Source organism: Alnus glutinosa, chromosome 11 (genome assembly GCF_958979055.1).
Source record: "Alnus glutinosa chromosome 11, dhAlnGlut1.1, whole genome shotgun sequence".
In the NCBI taxonomy this organism is placed as follows: domain Eukaryota; kingdom Viridiplantae; phylum Streptophyta; class Magnoliopsida; order Fagales; family Betulaceae; genus Alnus; species Alnus glutinosa.
Genome location: NC_084896.1, coordinates 5,650,934 through 5,671,380, shown reverse-complemented (window position 1 = coordinate 5,671,380; position 20,447 = coordinate 5,650,934). Strand labels below are relative to the sequence as shown.

At 33.5% G+C, this 20,447-nt stretch overlaps 2 protein-coding genes across 3 annotated transcripts; both read left to right on the top strand.

Moving 5' to 3' along the window:
- The first annotated feature begins 744 nt into the window (after positions 1-744).
- On the top strand, positions 745-8,844 carry LOC133882069 (alanine--tRNA ligase, chloroplastic/mitochondrial). 2 transcript variants are annotated; one of them, XM_062321174.1, is made up of 13 exons: positions 747-923; positions 1,756-1,863; positions 1,963-2,171; positions 2,352-2,530; positions 3,146-3,224; positions 3,546-3,680; positions 3,822-3,971; positions 4,132-4,242; positions 4,374-5,291; positions 5,563-5,835; positions 6,386-6,595; positions 7,280-7,437; positions 8,197-8,844. In XM_062321174.1, exons 1-13 carry the CDS (start codon positions 788-790, stop codon positions 8,531-8,533), a joined length of 3,003 nt encoding a protein of 1,000 aa, XP_062177158.1. In that variant the 5' UTR covers positions 747-787; the 3' UTR covers positions 8,534-8,844. The 2 variants fall into 2 exon arrangements, with proteins under 2 accessions (XP_062177159.1, XP_062177158.1); XM_062321175.1 differs by lacking the exon at positions 8,197-8,844 and having other exon boundaries at positions 745-923; positions 7,267-7,422.
- Positions 8,845-14,167: 5,323 nt separating this feature from the next.
- On the top strand, positions 14,168-16,427 carry LOC133882642 (expansin-like A1). The gene is made up of 5 exons (XM_062321850.1): positions 14,168-14,398; positions 14,583-14,692; positions 14,796-14,974; positions 15,617-15,749; positions 15,949-16,427. The coding sequence occupies exons 1-5, from the start codon at positions 14,281-14,283 to the stop codon at positions 16,195-16,197; spliced, it is 789 nt and encodes a 262-aa protein (XP_062177834.1). The 5' UTR covers positions 14,168-14,280; the 3' UTR covers positions 16,198-16,427.
- The last annotated feature ends 4,020 nt before the right edge of the window (positions 16,428-20,447 follow it).

The following is a 20,447-nucleotide window of genomic DNA, read 5'->3' as shown; positions in this document are numbered from 1 at the left end:
CGGGTCAGATGTAAAGAAGTCCACATTCCTCATTCGGTAAAAGTCATCCAGAAGCCCAATAGGCCTTCATTTGAGCCTGAGCCACCCAGAGAAACTCTTTAACCACTTTGTTAAGTCATTTGCTTAAATTTCAACTACCAATGCCCTATCGATGTTTTTTTTCTTTTTTTTACACATGTTCAAAAGAGGAGAGAAAAATTTGAACTACTGACATCTGCTTTACGAGGCGTAATCCCCAGCTGATTGAGCTACCCATTGGAAACGCCCCATCGATGATTGATGGTTAGTTATAATTATATTAATTATAAAAAAAAAAAAAAGGCAAAAAAATGAACAATGGAAAAAAAAAAATAGAAAAAAAAAGTAAAAATGCTATATATTATATTTGTATTCCAACTTTAAGAATCTTCTTCTTTTTTTTTTTTCTTTTTTTTTTGGACAAAGACTAATCTAATGGTTGGTTTGGACTTCTACGTTAACATTATAAGATAATTGCAAGATAAAAATATATATTCTAGCATTACTAAAAAAATAAACACCAATATGTGAACCTCCCAAAAAAAGAAAATAAAATAAAATGAAACAACCCCTAATTTTATTATTTATTTATTTATTTATTATTATTATTATTATTATTATTATTATTATTATTATTTTCCGTAACTAAGATTGAATTAGCTCTGAAAATGTGAACCTCTCAAAAGCCGCTTATCCACCTCCATCCGCACCAACGTATATAAACGTCCATTTGAAAAATCACAGCCAAACTAACCACAGGGAGACAGCCATGGAAAGCTTGAAGCTCCCATACTCTTTACGCAGCAGCCATGGAAGCAAGGCTCTCATTCCATTTCCATCTTCATGCTTGTCTCCCAAACCACCCTCTACAATCCTCCCAAACCGCCAATTTGCGCTTTCCACTGGTACTGTCTTCTCCAACTCTGCGTTTTTCTTTTCCCTTCGTTCTCTGATCAGAAACCATTCCAATTACAGATTTTTACTATAATTACTGCTATTTGAGCTTAATTTGTTTCATTTTCGGTAGACCCACTTGACCAAAAACTGTGAACTGCTTGTTTACTCAATGAGCTCCATCTCGCTTTTTTTTCTTTCCCATGAAATATGTACTTTTTGTTTTGTTCATAATTTGAAGTTGGTGTTCTTCATATTTTGACGTCAATCATTGTTAAGACTTGAATTCATTTTATTGATGTAAAATTTCTATTGTACCCAATATAAAATTTTCTGAAAAAGCAGTATATCAACTAATTTAGAGAAGAAAAAAAACCCAGATTCGTAGTTTGTGGGAAGAATGAAAACCCAAAAGGAAGCTGAAGAGAGATTGGATGAGTTTAATTTTTGTATTTTTGGGCTCATTGTTACTGTCTGTTATTTGAAGTTATTATGATTTTAGCAAAAGAAAGGGGTCAAGTTTTTTAAAGGATTACACTTATTTGATAGGACTTGTGAGAATATTGAGGTAGGACATCTTGCTTTACATGGGAAGATTTTGATTTTTTTAACTTTTTCTTTAATTTTTGGAATTCTATACAATAGGGTTTCTCTATATTGAGAGTGTTCTCTGTTGTACTTGCTTGGTATTTAGGAATCTGCTTTTACACTATAATTCTTTCCCTTGAATAATTGATTTTGTTGCGGCACATTGTAATAAATTGATGGGAACTTCAAAGCATTGTGCTAAGTTCTTCAGGTTGATGAATGAGTTTTCTGATATTTATCTTTGAGATTGTGCAGGTCTTTTCACGAGAACCATTACCCTTTTTTCTCCTAGTATTTTGCCCTGTGGTCATTGTGAACTCATGGAAGCACGGCGCATACAATTTCACTCAAGAAGTACATCAGGTTGCTGTATTTAAGTGTAATAACTTATTTTTAAGAGCTTCTAAATTTCCTTCTGCTTCCATCTTCGAAGCATATGAAATTTACTGCATGATTTTTCAGCATCAATACAGCCCATGACTGAGGAACTGATGGGGGATGCATCCAAGGACCTACCTGTAAGTGGGGATTCTATACGCCGTCGATTCCTTAATTTTTATGCTTCCCGTGGTCACAAGGTTCTTCCAAGTGCTTCTCTGGTGCCGGATGATCCAACAGTTCTACTGACAATTGCTGGAATGCTTCAATTCAAGCCTATATTCCTTGGAAAGGTTAGCAGAAACTTCTTGTTAAACTAATGTCAGGCTCGTAAAATATTTCCATTGAAATCAAAAGGAACAATCTAAGAAGGCAATATTAACTCTCAGAATCAAATGATTTAAATGGCATGAAGGACTTTTGAAGAGATTTTTTAGTTTTGTTTTTTAACAGTGTTAGCGTATTCTTTTCAGGTTCCCAGACAGGTTCCTCGCGCTACGACTGCACAAAGGTGTATACGTACCAATGATGTGGAGAATGTGGGTCGAACAGCTCGACATCACACATTTTTTGAGATGCTTGGAAACTTCAGTTTTGGAGATTACTTCAAGAAGGAAGCAATTAAATGGGCATGGGAGCTTTCAACAGTGGAGTATGCATGAATTTTGTGACACTAATGGTTCATTAACTCATACGTTGTGCTTCTTGCTTGAAGCATGATTTCTAGTTGTTATGCAGAAGGTTTCATTGCTAGTTAGTATAAACAACAGAAACATTATCCAGGTTGCTTGTGTGTGTGTGTGTTTGTTCGTGCCCGCACCCACTAGTTAGTATATACAACAGAAACATTATCCAAGCTACTTGTGTGTGTGTGTTTGTACATGCACACAAAAATTACATATGATGCTGAATTACGCAAGGGCAAGATATTCATGTTCTATAATAGGGGCGTCCCAATCTCAACTGAAAATCAAGTCTTCATCACCGAAATGTCCTTGATGAAAGAAGTGATTTGCTTGACTTTCTTAAAGATATAAACATTTTCTTGCTAAGATCCAATGTGTGTGTGTGCGCATGCGCATGTGATGTGCTTGACGTTCTTAAGGGTATAAGCAATTTCTTGCTAAGATCCAATTTGTGTGTGTGCTCAGGCATTTTTATTATTTTTCTATCAGAGAAAAAGAGGAAGGAAAAGTTAGTATAGTATTTCATCATACTTTATTTTTCTCCGCAAGAAAATCATTAACTAAGTACTTATTGGTTACAGATTCGGATTGCCAGTTGACAGACTATGGGTTAGTGTTTATGAAGACGATGATGAAGCTTTTGAAATCTGGCGTCATGAGGTCAGTCAAGCAGGAGCTCATAATTAGTTATATGTTTTTATATGCGATTAACCCATATTAAGCTTTTCTCTGATTATGCTCTAACATTATTTGTTGGGTGTACATATAGTTTTCCATGTAATTCTGTATGTATCTTAATCTGTATTTTACAAAGAGACATAATAAAGTCTTGTTGTAATTGCTCTTTTGTTTTTTCTTCGGTATCTTATCTTTTTTGGTGGGAAGGAATGTGATCATCCTCATAAATGCCAACATGACTTCCTTTTTTTTTTGTATGAACTTACGGTCATGTAAACTCTATGACTCTGGCTTTTGCCTCAGGTGGGGGTTCCTGTGGAGCATATAAAGAGGATGGGTGCAGATGACAATTTCTGGAATAGTGGAGTTACTGGTCCTTGTGGTCCATGCTCAGAGCTTTATTATGATTTCCATCCTGAGAAGGGAATTTTAGACACTGTGCGTATTGGATAAGTTCAAGTGACTTTCATAGGCTCTTCATTTGTATCTTTTCATTGTGTTTTGATGGGTGCAAGATGATTTAGTTTATGTTAGTGCTTTCAATTTTCTGTTACATTATGGGATGAATTTGATTTGCAGGATCTTGGAGATGATACTAGGTTCATAGAGTTCTACAATCTGGTTTTCATGCAATACAACAAAAAAGAGGATGGTTCGCTCGAACCATTAAAACAGAAGAATATAGACACTGGGCTTGGTCTAGAGCGTTTGGCTCGCATCCTTCAGAAGGTATTCATTGTGTTTGCCTCATTACAGAAATAATGAATGGACACTCTTTCTTTTTGTGTCAATGCAAAATTACTGCTTCAATGGGAGTGGAAGTTTTCAATCAATGGAGCTTGTCCAACCAACAAAAGTTCTATTCATGGAAATCATATTTTCCCTGCAGGTTCCAAACAACTACGAGACTGACTTGATTTATCCCATTATAGAGAAGGCCTCAGAATTGGCAAATGTGTCATATGCTCTTGCTAAGGATCATACCAAGATGAAGCTTAAAGTATGCTATCTGTTCTGAAGCTGCAAAATCTTTGAAGTTCTTGTTTCAATATAGACTTTTTTTTCCTCTTTTTTGTAACAAATGTGCAGGACTCCTCTGTATATTTATCTTTTATTTATTTTTGTTATCAGATTATAGGAGATCATTTGCGTGCAATTGTATATCTCATATCAGATGGGGTGTTCCCATCAAACATTGGGAGAGGGTATGTTGTTCGGCGCCTCATCAGAAGGGCTGTCCGTACTGGCAGGTTGCTTGGTATAAAGGGGGATGGTAGGGGTAACCTTGAAGGAGCATTTTTACCAGTCGTTGCGGAAAAAGTAATAGAATTAAGCACACTTATTGATGCGGATGTAAAAGACATAGCATCCCGTATTCTTGAGGAGTTGAAAAGGGAAGAACTTCGTTTTGTACAGACATTGGAGAGAGGAGAAAAATTGCTGGATGAAATGCTAGCTGATGCATTATTAAGTGCAAAAGAAAATGGAACTGCACCTTGTTTGTCCGGCAAAGACGCCTTTCTTTTGTATGACACATATGGGTTTCCAGTTGAGATAACAAAAGAAGTGGCTGAAGAACGTGGTGCCAGTATAGATATCGATGGTTTTGATATCGAAATGGAGAACCAAAGGCGCCAATCTCAGGCTGCACATAGTGCTGTTAAACTTGCAGTTGGAAATGGTGCAGATCTTGCAGAAGATGTACCTGACACTGAATTTCTTGGATATGACACCCTTTATGCTAGAGCGGTAGTGGAAAGCCTTCTCGTGAACGGGAACCCTGTGATACAGGTTTCTGAAGGAAGTGATGTAGAAGTTCTGCTGAACAGGACTCCATTTTATGCTGAATCAGGTGGTCAAATTGGAGATCATGGATTTCTATATTTCAACAATGGTGAAAGCCTACAGAAAGCTGTTGTTGAGATAAAAGATGTCCAAAAATCTTTTGGTAACATATTTGTTCATAAGGGTACTATTAGAGAGGGAGTTCTAGAGGTTGGTAGAGAAGTGGAAGCAGCGGTAGATGCTAAACTGAGGCAGCGAGCTAAGGTACAGGCTCAACTGTGGGTTCAACTTTTCTTTTTCCCAAAATTATGAAGTTTATAACACAATCTTCAGATTAGAGGGGAGCTTAACTAATTATTATTCACTGATGCTTTTGTTCAACCTCAAATTGATTTGGAAGGTAGGAAAGTCAAAATATTAGAAGTTTATTAGACGGTACTCGCTATTCACATAGAGTTATGCCACACCTTTTGGCTTATATATCTATTGTGAAACTCCTTGAACTTGCTATCTAAATTTCTTTAGTATTTTCCAGGTTCATCATACTGCTACTCATTTGCTACAAGCTGCACTTAAGAAAGTTGTAGGGCAGGAAACATCACAAGCCGGTTCATTGGTTTCTTTTGATCGTCTCAGATTTGATTTCAATTTCCACCGACCACTTCTTGACAGTGAGCTCATGGAAATTGAAGGACTAATTAACAGATGGATTGGGGATGCAACACTCCTTCAAACTAAAGTCATGCCTCTTGCTGACGCAAAAAGAGATGGGGCTATTGCAATGTTTGGGGAAAAATATGGAGAACAGGTTTGAACTTCTTCAATGTTTTAATAACAAATTTTTGCCAACATCACTGGCTTACCTGTGTACTAGTTCAGCTAAGCTTCTTCCATAAATGCTTCATAAAGAGTGTGTTTGAGAAAGTGTAACATCTTAGGACGATCATAAAAGGGTTCAAGACTATTCGTTAAGATGGTTTTGTTCTTATTAATTCTTGGTTCAACAATGTTAAATTTGATCAATCTTACCAGCTTATAGTTTATAACGAGCATGATGACACAGCGATCAACAGTCACGATTCTAAACAGATCATAACTCTTGGCCAGGACTGCTTTCATTTTCTTTTCCCTTGAATTATTGTGTTTCTTCGATGCTCTTAAGTGATTGTCTCTATGATGTCTTCTTCTGTAGTATCTGTTTAGTATAAAGTTTATACTTCAAAAAATTCCAGAGGTTGTGTCATGGCACAATATATATTTGTTTCAACATTCAACAGGACATTTTGGAGACATATTGGACATGCAATACAAAACAAGTTTATCAGTTTTCTTTTTTCTAATACTTTGATGTGTTCTAGGTGCGTGTTGTAGAGGTCCCAGGTGTATCAATGGAACTTTGTGGTGGGACCCATGTTAGCAATACCTCTGAGATACGTGGCTTCAAAATAATCTCAGAGCAGGGTATTGCATCTGGAATTAGACGTATAGAAGCTGTGGCTGGTGAAGCTTTCATTGAATATGTCAATGCTAGAGATTACCATATGAAAAATCTATGTTCGACTCTCAAAGTAAGGTTTATTTTATTATTATTTTGAACACTCTTATTATCAAATATAAAACTTATGCCAATGCTCTCTTTGTTTTGCTGGAAAAGCATGGTGTGTTTTAAGAGAAATATTTAATATTTATTAAATCACCAGTTATTTCAAAAACTTAAGATGATAGGAAATAATAAATTTAATCTATTAGTTAATTTCTACTACTCCCACTCGTGTATATGCTCAAACTTCTCCATAATAAGTGAAGCCCAACATGTATTATATTTAAAACTGAAATGAAAAAACTTATGAAGTCAAGATTCGAACTCAGAATCACTACTCTATTAAACCATCAATTGTCTTAAAAGGGTAAGCTGATAGGAAATAGTGAATTTATATTCTAACAATATACATATGCCTGCAAGTAACATCTGCTTTATTGTTTGTATTCTAATTGTGAGTTCAAACTTTGTTGAAATCCCCAAGCTACTGAAAATTGCTGACATTATGAAAATAATAAATAGAAGCACTTTCATTATCCATCTTCCTCCTGCTGTTTTCTAATTCTAGTTGATTGTACTAGGGATTCTGTAGGATTAGTTTTCGCTTTTCTATTTTTCGGGTCACCAGTTTTCGAATGCTGTCCAGTGCTTAAAACATTCCCTTTGTGAATAGAACTAGGATCTCTAATATACTTAAAGTTTCATTTTGTAGGTCAAAGCTGAAGAAGTAACAACCAGGGTAGAAAACCTCCTAGAGGAGTTACGGATGGCAAGAAATGAAGTTTCTGCTTTGCGATCAAAAGCAGCAGAATACAAAGCATCAATTATTGCAAGCAAGGCATTCCCAGTGGGAACCTCAAAAAAGATAAGGTATGTGCCTGCATACATAAATGGCCACAGTTCTACATCTACAGCTGGATTCCTCAAGTTTTCCCGCTCCAACCAGCCCCTCGCCCCAAAGAGAAGATCTTCAGATACATTTAGCACGCGGAATGGCTATTCCATTATAAAAAAATGAATAGTTTTTATTAGGAATGAAAGAAGGTTGAATAGAATAGCCTTGATGTTAGACTAAAAGATAAGGTTCTAACACTTGGAATAACCATTCCCATTACCCATGAGGGAATGTCTATTTCTCTCAATTTTGAGTGGAATAGCTATTCCTCAATTTCAGGAATAGGAATTCCCTTGTGGGCAATGAGAATGGCTATTTCATTCCACTTTTTTCCATTTTCAATGAAAGCTATTCATTTTCTTAATGGAATAGTCATTCCGCGTACCAAACGTAACCTTAATGTTTTCTATTAAATTTTATTTACGAGTTCTCACCTAGAAATAATAGATATGAAGTGCAGGAAGCATAATAAAGTTATTGAATCAGGTATGCACATTATAGGCCAAGAAATCTAACATTCTTGGTGAAGTATTAATTGCATCATCATCATTTATAGTTTCTTAATAAAACCTCTGTGAGCTCAAACGCTACAGATGTGAAGTAGCCTGATACATCAAATGTCTCCTTATCATCTTCTTTTTGAAGTTTAATATAAAGTACAATCTCAAAAGTATCAAAATAACATTTCTGTGTAGAAAATATTAAGATTTTTCTTTGATAAACTTTTATATCAGGGTATTAGTGGAGTGCATGGATGATACTGATGCTGATTCACTAAAAAGTGCGGCGGAGTATCTGGTGGATGTGCTAGAAGATCCAGCAGCTGTCGTATTGGGCTCCTGTCCAGGGGAAGGGAAGGTTAGTCTGGTTGCTGCATTCACTCCTGGAGTCGTTGATTTAGGAGTACAGGCAGGGAAGTTCATAGGGCCTATAGCTAAGTTGTGTGGTGGGGGAGGGGGTGGCAGGCCTAATTTTGCTCAGGCAGGCGGGAGGAAGCCTGAAAATTTGTCGAGTGCTCTGGAAAAAGCCCAGTCAGAGCTTGTTTCAATCCTGACTGAGAAGGCAAGCTGACATTTTCTCAGTTGCAAGTTTACACAAGACAACAATTTTTGCTCCTCCTCAAGGCTGCAGAGCAATTCTTTGTTTATCTCACACAGACATGGCTGTAGATTGTGGCAAATTACAATACCCTCCTTTGTTTAAAGTAGGAAAAAAAAATTTAGAGCATGTACAGATTTGCTTCATTGGTTCCACACAATTAGGTTCTAGTGACAGGACATTATGTTATGGTTTTCTACTAGGCCCTCAAAGTCTTGGTCTTGTGATACTTCAGTATGGAAAATTATTAGTTTCAAGAATGAAAGGCTACCAACTTTGACAAATAGTGTTTCCATTCAAATCTGTAATCAGATTCAATCATACTTGTATGATGTTTCAATTTAAATGATGCTTGCAAGGGTTAGTTCAACAAGTGAAATGAGAAATTCAACTGTGAGAATAGGAGAAAAATTGTCACAATCCAAAAAAACGCTAGTCAAATTTGCGTTACTATCCATAAAAACTAGTTAATATTATGATTGAAACTTCCTATAATCACTTAAATAATCTAGTTTTACAATCCATGTATCAAATGTGAGACTAATTTTAGAAGTGGGACAAAAACATCAGTTTGCTCTCCATTTTCTCAGTTTGTATTCTTCCTAGTAGCTTCATCGAGATACTTCGTTGAAATAGATATAAAGCACTAGCTTATTTATAATTAAATGAAGTTACTCATTGGGTTGTGAAAAACATGCTTATGAGAAAATGGGTTTCTCACCGAACCACCTGGCCTGAGATATCTAAGTAATTATACGTGAGGCGACTTTTAGAGAATGGCGTACGCCAGTTTTCAATTAGATCAGTCTTAATAAACATATCATATTTTGTAATTTTAACATCAAAGAGAGACAAATTTTGTGGCGTTGTAAATATTATTCAAAGGGCTACAAAATAATATTTCATGCAAATTTTCAATTCTAGGGTTAAAACGGGCCGTCAAGATAAAACAAAAACATGACCCGAAAAGCTTGTTCGAAAATTCATTCGAAACAGGTTCGGATAAGAATGTCATTTTTGAGTTTTTACTTTATCACAAGTCTCGACTGAACGAGTAAGTGGGCCCGTTTGGAAGAAATTGTGCCAAATTGATAAACTAACTTTATTTCAGTGTTTTATTAGGTTCAAGAGTTTAGTTATTATAAATACTCGTTATGGGCGATTATAGCTGTAGTTTTTTATTATGAAGAGTGATTTATTACTTGCTTTACTTAAAATCCTTAATTTGTTTTGGTTTTGAGAAGGATAAGTAATCTAATATTGTTGTTTTTCCGATCGACTAGACCTACATTATATCAGTTGGTATCAGAGCCGGGTTACGCTCCATCAGATAATATTTTTCCTTTTTGTTAAACACTTGAACTGATTATGACAAAAAGTCTTCTCTTTTGAGAGCTTTCCAGTGAGCACTCTTCTCTCTCGTCCCTCTAGTGTTTCTCCTCTACAGATTTTGCTTTGATTCCTCCTTGTCACTTCAGACTGGGAAAGAGAGACCTCCCTCTTCCTTCCCCACCTTTTCTTTTTTTTCCTTTTCTAGCCTTTTCTTCTTCTTCTCTTTTTCTTGTTTTGTCTACAACTTGAAGTCCTGATCTGCTATGTTTCTCAATCCTTCTCCATCCACGCTGATGTATTTCTTTTTTGATGAACTGAGTAACTTTGATTATCAGCAAAGTATTTAATTACAAAGAAACTTTAGCAAAGCTAAAGCAAAAGATAACAACCCACCTAAAGAATTCAACAAGAGGACAATAATCGGAAAAAAAAAACACAACAAAATCAAACTAAAATCCTATCTAAACTCAAAATCCTGCAAATGATAATTAATATTTCTCTTGGTGGCATTAAACTTACCTTTAAAGAGAATCTTAATTCTAACCTCCCATACAATCTGTTTGAGTAATTATTTTTTAGTTTTTGGATGATTAACATAACGAATAGCATTACGGTTTCTTCAAAGGTTGTAAACAACAGAATCAAACATTAACCGACAAAAATAAACTTTCAACTGAGCATCCTTCCAACTCTGCATTCTTAAAACAACAATTTCATCACAAATTGTGAGGGGTTCAAGACATTACAAAGACCATAGCATGCGCTTTCAAACTCGACTGCCGAACCTAGTATATATATATATATATATGATTCCTGTCCTCTATGCCGTACCGACAAAACACGTCAACTTAGATGATGTATTTCTCCCATTTCTTTCTCTTTTTCTCTTTTTCTTCTTCTTCTTCTTCTTTTTTTTTTTTTTTTTTTTTTTTGGTAATTGCTTTAGAGAGAGAAAGAGAACTTGAACTGATTGCCATTTGTTCACTTTCTCAGTGAAATTAATAGACTTTATGAGAGATATTGGGCTGGGTGGATAAAAAGCCTTAGCCCACTAGGAGTTTGAGCCTGCCGCCAAATCAGAATACGTGTCCATATAGTCATTTTGTAGTGGTTGTGATTTACCACTTGGAGTAGGACACGATAGCCCCCTCACCTACCCTATTGATGTGGGGGGGTCATCCTAGGATTAGCCTATTATCAAACTCTAATCATATAATTCTACGATTGCTTCATGCTTTTGGGTGGCTACTCTTATGGGTTCCACAGTTTGTCTTTTCTTAAAACCCCCTTGTATAATTATTATATCCTCTCGAGACACTTCCAAAGCATGCGAATTTCCTAATCAAATCATGGAATATATGGTGGATGGTTTCCCTCACAATTCAAACAGTGTCAACCTTAAGTGTGGTGCCTATAAATACAGGCAAATAATAACCGTCCGTATCCGTTATCCATTACCCTTTATCTGTAATTATCCGCCATATGCCAACCTTATATATATATATATATAAAAATGGCAACCAAATTAGGTATGGGCAAGTTTACATTAGTTTGGTTGGTTGTATTGCTTTGTAGTATAATAATTGGGCTAAAATGAAAAAATAATGTGAAATCAATAAATCAATATATTTTCAAAAGTTTGGGGCTTAAAAAAAAAAAAATTAAAACAAACACAAAACACTAAAAATCAGCCTAAATTATTTTTAAAATCGTTTAAAATATGTCTTAATAAAAACTCAAAGAAGGCTCAAAATGCTTATTATCTAATATGCGAATAGCGGATAATAACTACAATTAATAACCGCAATAACAAAGCGGATATAGATAGTAATAATATAAGGCAGATGCAGATGTCTAAAAGTAATATCCAAATTTTATGAATTCGGGTGCGGATATTGCAAATAATTGCATCCGTAGTCGCATGTATACCCTTACTTATAAGTCTTTATTTTATAAATTTAGAATAAGTGGTGATTTAACAAAGTTTATGATGCTTTATTTGATTTTTTTTCTTTTTTCTGTTTTTAAATTTTAAAACAAAAACATTAACAAATAATAAAATATAAGACATTTAAAACTATTTTTATTCTTACGTCACATTAAAATATTTTTTCAAAAAATATATATATATATCTTCTAAAATAATTAACAAATGGAATAAGATGACAAGGTGAAGGCGATATGATTGGTCTTTTCGATTACACTAAAGCTAGTGTAGAGAGCAATTTTTATATGAATATGATAATGTTGGAACATTCATGGAGGAGTTTAATATCATATTAGATAGTAATTATAAAATTAAATAGTTGATATAATGTATATAATATATAGTGTATCCAAATTCCATAAACTTGATTGTTGTGGCAGCTGGATCTTACTGCTTTGAAATTGATGATGCTTTGCAGTTGTATACACCCAAGAATCCATTTGCATAAAAGTGATGATGATGATGCCACCAACACCCACTGTCTTTGAAAAAGTTTTCAAACGCCGACTTTTACTTGACGGAAAGACCACGCAGGCTGCCTTCCTAAGGGCTTCCTTACATGTATGTTGGCACTGACACTGTACTAAAACTTGCAGGATCTTGGAAAATAATTGGGCACGTGGGTATTAGAGAGCTAAAATAAGGCTATAAAAAATATTTGGAATTTGTTTTTGGGGGTTTTCTGAGCTGTTGCTTGCTTGCAATTTCCTGATTACCCGGCACCTTAACCAGAAGAATTATATGAATAATAATAAAAGAATTTTTAAAAAAAAAAAAAAAAAAGAGAGAAGGTTCCCTTCGGAAGGCCACCATATATAGCTGTTCAAGTTTGGCATTATTCTTGCTTGACATGTGGGGCTTCATGTAGACTTTGTTCTTATCTTAGCACTCCATTAACAAGAATCATCATCTTCACCAAACTTTTTTTGTGTTCTTTCCTTTCTCCCATACTCTCTCTCTCTCTCTCTCTCTCTCTCTCTCTCTATATATATATATAGCTTAATTTGTAGAGCAGTAGAAGTGACCCTTTTTCCCCAAGCTAAATATTAGCTCTAGGGTTGAGTCATACATAACCATACGTACCCAACAGTTATAAAATAAAAAAAAACTATTTTCTTTTAGTCGTCATATGAAGTATTAATTACCTCCTCAAACAATGGTTAGACCATCAAAACATACAGTAACATCCACTTTCAAAGGGAGAGAAACCATTTTGCGTTCGAAGTTTTGTTTTGTTGTATGTAACTGTGTACAAAATCTCATTCCAAAACATAAGAAAAATTAAAATTCTATCCTAAACCGGCCCAATCCCACCTAGTACTTTTTTGCCCCCCTAGTTAAGGCAGGCCTAATGGTGATACCCTTAAAAATAAAATAAAATAAAATTGCCCGTTTGACAACATTTTTTTGGGGAGCGCATTAACAAACACGTAATTTCACATTGTTACATCAAAATATTTTTTCAAAAAAAAAAAAAAAGACAGACTTTACTTACAACTGTTGATCTTTCATCACTTTTACAATCATAATCTCAAACTTTAAAATGTATCAATTTAGGGTATCCATCATTCAGATTTTTTTCAATTTCAACATTCTGTTAGAATTTTCCGTTAAATCTTGTCAAAATTCTCAAAATACCATTTTTTTTTTAAATATAAAAAAATTTCAAAGATTTTAAGCATGGTTATTTTTGTAAATTCCATTAAATTCTTACTAATACTTAAATCTTTGCAATTTTTTTTCCCTAAAAAAATCTGGAGTATTCTGAAAATTTTGACAGGATTTAAAAAAAAATTCTAACGGATTATTGAAATTGGAAAAAATTGAAAAAATAGATACTTTAAATTAACATTTTTTAAAGTTTGAGATCATGATTGCAAAAATGATAAAAAATATATATATATATATAAATTTAAAAAAAAAAAAAGAGTTTAATTGTAGTTTTACCTAAACAAAATACCTTTGAAAAAGCTTATAAGTCAAACAAAGAAATACAAGGGGTGACAAAAAACTGCAAAAAGTTTGTCCCCTGGCAAACACATCCATTGAGAGAGTGGGAAAGACACATAAATGCTATCTCACAGCACACGTCTCCAGTTTCCACAGCACAGCTGTTTGTGCAAAGGCCGCAGGAGGGAGTCGGTGAGAGAGGCCCCATGAGTCCATATGACCCCATCCCATTTTTCTTTGTCCCACGCGTTTGTACCAATGCCTTTCCTTCTTATTTAAGCCACCCCCACGTAATAGTTTGACAAATATATTCAAGTCCCTTTGAACCATATAAAAGGATCTGTCCAAGCTTTTATTGGAAATGCTGACCTGGAGTCCACACTCATCTTCCTAGCTAGCTATTTATTTGCTCCTCCTCCACACTCATCTCTGATCAAAATTAATCAACAAAATGGCTTTCTTCATTTGCTTTCTTATCTTCTTTCTTATTTCATCATCTGCAACTGCTTGTGATCGTTGCGTCCACCAAACAAGGGCTGCCTATTTCTCTAAAGCTTCAGCTCTTTCATGTAAGATGCAATTTTTTTTTTATTTTTTTTTTATTCTTCTTTGCTCCGGCCTGATTTCTCACATCTGTTTGATTAATGCCCGCATGATAATTCACCTTGGAATGGAGAAAGTGAAGTTAACCCAGATGATATTTTTGTGAAATATTAAGTGGGTAGTTGTTGTTGTTCTGTGGATTTGATGCAGCTGGGGCATGTGGGTATGGGTCCTTGGCATTGGGCTTCAAAAGTGGAAACCTTGCAGCTGGTGTTCCTTCCCTGTACAAAGATGGAGCTGGTTGTGGAGCATGCTTTCAGGTACGTACCTTTTTTCTTTTGTTTGCTAATTATGCTTTAATTTATCTCCTGCATGTCCTGTGTGTAAACTTTGTTTTGATCGATCGGGGGGCACCATTGGCAGATAAGATGCAAGAACACAACTCTTTGTAGCGGAAAAGGAACTACAGTGATTTTGACCGATCTCAATCACAATAACCAGACAGACTTTGTTCTCAGCAGCAGAGCTTTCATGGCTATGGCTCGAAAGGGTCTGGGCCAGCACATTTTGAAACTTGGGATTGTGGACGTGGAATACAAGAGGTAAGGATATCATGAGATTTCAATATCAGCTCTCACTTTTAGGCCAAAATTGTAAACAATAAGATCAATTTGAACTTCTTCTTTTTTTCTTTCTTTTATATATATATATATATATATATACTGGTCTAGTGAATGGTTTTGTTACATCCACGACATATAAAAGTCCAGATGTGGACCAACTTTAAATAATACTTTAGGCTCAGCCGAGTCTGCCATTGTCCCCTTGGACAAAAATCAAGCACAATAAATGTCAGTAACGGTCAAATATGCATAACATAATCATATGATTGTGCATAGATGCTTTCGAAAACAACGACCGATTTTATATTTTCCCATTATATTTTCAAAGGAATTGGTAGCTTGGGTTAGAGTCCAAACGTTAGTAGTTCGGGAGACTATCTGTAAAACGACCGGCAGTTTGAAGGTTAAATTGTAATTTTTTCATTATATTTTCAAGTTTCTTTTAAAAATGTGTTTTGACTTTTTTTCCTTTGATTTTTAAGAGCCAAATGTTCGAGAAGTATTTTTTTTGAGTTTTTTTACCAAACATGCTATTTTGTTTTGTACAACTTTTTATTTAATAAAAATACTTTTTATGCTCCTCCCAAACATGCCTAACTTGTTGTTTGCATCAACCTGCAGGGTGCCTTGTGAATACAAGAATCAGAATTTGGCCTTGAGAGTGGAGGAATCAAGCCAAAACCCACAGTACTTGGCCATCAAATTTCTGTATCAGGGTGGTCAAACAGAAATAGTTAGTGTTGATGTAGCTAAGGTGAGCCAAAAGCTTAGCTATTATTTATTTAGTATACTGTTATCCGAATGTCATATACTTTGACGATGTGACAACAAAAATTAGCGATTGAATCAGCAATTAAGAGCTAATTTTCATATTCGTATAGCAGTCTACTAATTAAATATCGTTACTCAATAAATTTAAGCATGCTGAAGTAACATTGTTGCAATCTTCCTAGGTTGGTTCTTCGAACTGGGGTTTCATGAGTCGGAATCATGGGGCAGTGTGGGACACGAGCAGAGTGCCGTTGGGGCCACTGCAGTTCCGGTTTGTGGTGACGGGTGGATACGACGGAAAGTGGGTTTGGGCCAAAAAGAGTGTCCTTCCGGCGAACTGGAAGGCTGGGGTAATATATGACTCAGGAGTTCAAATCTCCGATATTGCACAGGAGGGTTGCTCTCCATGTGATGTTGGGACATGGAAATGAGACATCTTTTGTCACTGCTACTGTGATTGAATATATATATATAGGTCTTGATTGGTTAATTTAGAAGTTTAGGTAATACGAAATAAATAAATAATTTGGAATGGGTAGCTTTTCGGGTACGTTTTGGAATTTTGGACTTTGTCACATGTCACATACAATGTTCTATATATCTTGATGTTGTCTAACATATTTCTTTCAATGTTATAATAAAATATTCGACCCTTTATCAATGTGTGCACGGTAAAGGAGACACGATTTCGTTCACCGGACCAAAATTAATAGATTGGGTTTAAAAAAAAAAAAAAAATTCAAAACTCATTTCACCTTTATATCATATCGACCAATTCTTATTACTATTCAAAAAAAAAAAAAAAAAATAACAAACAGCTTTCTCAAACAAGCCCAAATGAAATTCCTTGATCTCCTATTGGTAGGTTGGGATTTAAATAAACGTACACGATGGATTCTTAAAAAATTGATTGTAATGAAAAAAAAAATTCTGCTTTGAAAATCTCACACTTTCCCTCTATTTTTTTTCATTTCTCTCTAATAAGTCAAATAAAAAATACTCTTTTTTTCACTTTTTATATTACATCAATAATTTTTTTTTATTATCCAAATAAAAAAATCTACTTCAAAACAAAATTTTTCACTTTCCTATAAAATAATTTCTAACTTTTTTATATTTTATATCGCATCAATCACTTTTTACTATTATTCAAACAAATATTTCACAATTACAATTTACAACCATTTGCCAAACAAGTTCCTTGTCTTTTTCTATCGTAGAAAAAGACAAGGAGCTTGTTCAATGTTCAAACTATCAGACAATTTGTAATACCCCTAAAAAAAAACATTTAATTGAAGCAATGTCCCATCAAATCACTAAAAATTGCAATGTCCCATCAACGTACACCCTCAGTACCAAAAATGACAAAAATACCCTTATAAAAAATTTAAGAAAAAATGAAAAGAAATAATAATAAAAAAAAATGGTTTTTTTATTATTATATTTTTTTTTTATTGTTTTGCTTTTTTCGAATTCTATATATATATTATATTTTATTTTTTTGATAGTTTTTAAAAGGTATTTTTGTCTTTTTTTTTTTTTGAGAGGGGGGGTGAACAAAAAGGGTTCATTGCAATTTTGTGGTAGTTCGGGACACTGGCTGGTTCAATGGAAAGTTTGGGGAATGGACACTGCAAATTGGTAGATGGAAGGGGTACATGTAATTTCCCCTAAAATTGAAAGATATCCAAACCAGTATTATTGTTAAATCAATCGGTATATTTAAAAGCTTGCCTACTTTGTATAGATAATGGAGTTATTTAATTAACAAAAAAATTATTCAAATATTTTCTCTGTCTCAAAGATAAATATGAATTGTTCTTAAAATACTTTTTCTTCCTTTAGAACAACTTTTTTAAAGAGAATCTTGTTTACTTTTCTAAAAGGGTTAAAGACATATTTGGTATCTGTGATTTAAAAACTTATTTTTTTGATACCTTAGTTTCATTTCGCTTCATAGATAGTACATGAGTTTTGGGAAAAGACTAATTTGATACCTCCGTTTATTTTTTTTTTCCGTCTAAATTTTAACGGACTGCCACATGTCAATCCTTATTGGTTGACACGTGGCACAATATAAAAAAAAATCTTCAAAAATTAATTTAAAAAAAAAAAAAAAGGGTGGCTCACTTTGGGCAAAATGAGGTTGGTTAGCCTTTGGCCGACCTTGGGGTGGCCGAACCACTCCCATGAGGGTAGTTCGGCCACCCCTATGGCCTTTAGAGAAAAAATAGAAAAAAGAAAAAAAAAACTATTGGAGGGTTTTGGCCCTTGGGGGTAGCCGAACAACCCCCAATGGCCATGGGGTAGTTCGGCCACCCTTAATGGCCAAAAATAGGAGAAAAAAAAAAAAAAAAAAAAAAAAACCGGGGTGTGTGGGGTGGTGTGGGGTTTGGCCCTTAGGTGGTTCAGCCACCGTCAAAAGCCAAAATTGATGTTCCTTATATATATATATATTATTTTCTTTTTCTTTTTCTTTTTCTTTTTGACCCTTAGGGGTGGTTCAGCTACTCCACATGGGCCAAAAAACCCTCTATTTTTTTATTTTCTATTTTTTCTATTTTTTATCTGAAGGCCACCACAGGCTGGTCAAAGGGGTGGCTAAGTTTTTCCCTTGGCCAAAATGGGGGTGGCTAACCATCCACATTTTGCTAAGCCATGAGCCAATCATTTAAAAAATTAAAAAAATTTAAAGTTTTTAGTAATTTTATTTTTTAAAAGTTTTATTAATTTTAATTTTTTAATTAATTTTTAAAGATTTTTATTTTTATATTTTTTATATTGTGCCACGTGTTAATCCTCATTGGTTAACACGTGGCAGTCCCTTAAAATTTGGACGGAGAAATAGAAGGATATACCAAGTCAGTCTTTTCCCAAAACTCAGGTATTATCTGTAAAGCGAAATGAAACTAAGGTACCAAAAAATAAAGTTTTTAAACCACATGTACCAAATATGTCTTTAACCCTATCTGAAAAGCTAAAAGAGTTAATATTGTAAAGAAAAATGATATTTTTCCTTTGGAAAAAGTACACATAACCCCATCAAACTACCACATCATTGTCAATGTACCCCCCAAACTACCAATTGTGTCAATCTCCCCCCTTAAACTACCAGAAAATGTCAATGTCCCCCTAATGACAAAAATGCCCTTCATAAAATTATTAAAATAAAATAAAAATTAAAAAAAATATTAAAAAAATATAAAATAACAAAAAATTATTCCAAAAAAAAAATTAAAAATTAAAAATTAGTTTTTTTTTTCTTTTTTTTTTTTTTAAAAAAAAAAAATTGTTCTTTTTTCGTTTTTTTTAATTAAATAAAAACTGGTTTTCTTTTCATTTGTTTTATTTTTTTTAAAAAAAATAAATAAATTTCAGTTATTTTTTGTTTTTTCGTTTTTTTTTCTTTAAAAAAAATGTTCTTTTTCTTTTTTTAATTTAATAAAAACTGGTTTTTTTTTTTCATTTGTTTTTTTAAAAAAAATAAATAAATAAATTTCAGTTATTTTTTGTTTCTTCGTTTTTTTTCTTTAAAAAAATTTGTTATTTTTTATTTTTTAATTTAATAAAAACTGGTTTTTCTTTTTTCTTTTTTTATTTGTTTTTTTTTTTAAAAAAAATTCAGTTATTTTTTGTTTACTTTTTTTAAAAAAAAAATTAAAAAATTTGTTCTTTTTTTTAAATATTTTTTTTTCGTTTTTTATTTAATTTTATTTAATTATTTTTTTACTATTTTATTTAATTTTTTTAGTTTTAGTTTTAATTTTTTTTGTATTTATGAGGACATTTTTGCCTTATTCAAAAAAAATTAGGGTCATTTTTGTCTTTTTGTTAGTCTTAGGAGGGACATTGACATTTTCTGGTAGTTTAAGGGGGGGAGATTGACACAATTGGTAGTTTATGGGGTACATTGACAATTGAATGGTAGTTTGAGGGGGTTATGTGTACTTTTTCCTTTTTCTTTCTTGTCCAACTCCATCCATATTTTTTTAAAAAAAATCATGCTGTTGAATTCGTAGGACTCAAATTATTGTAAACTGAAAGAGTTAAATATTTTAAGATAATTTTTTTAAAAAAAAAAAAAAAATGATGAAATTTAATTTGGAATATGGAGTAACTATTAAGAAAGAATGATGGGTTAATTTGGCAAACTATTTTCATTCTCCCTTTATTTCTTTTCACTTCTTTCAAAAATATCAAATAAAAAATATTCTAACTTTTTTATACTTTTTATATCACATTAATAATTTTTTATTATTATTCAAATAAAAAAATTCACTACAGAACAAAACTTTTTCACTTTTCTATAAAACATTCTCAAATTTTATATTACATCAATCACTTTTTACTATATAATACACAAATATTTTACAACTCAATTATTTACCAAACAAGCCTATCAATGTTTTTTTGGCACTATTTTTCATTATTCCACATTAGTGAGATATGATGATCAATAGTGAGCTAGGGGTCAATTGCGCCCCCCCGCCCCCCCCCCCCAAATTGGTTCCGTTGTTATACGTGTATAAAGAAAAATGCTAGTCATATATACAATTTTACTTAGAGCATTCCTAGTAGTCTCATCAAATTTTACTCATCAAAGTAGCTAAAAACTACTTTTCTCTATTCTGGTGAACCACTTTTTTAAAATTCTTTCAGCAGCCTCACCATTTTAACTATT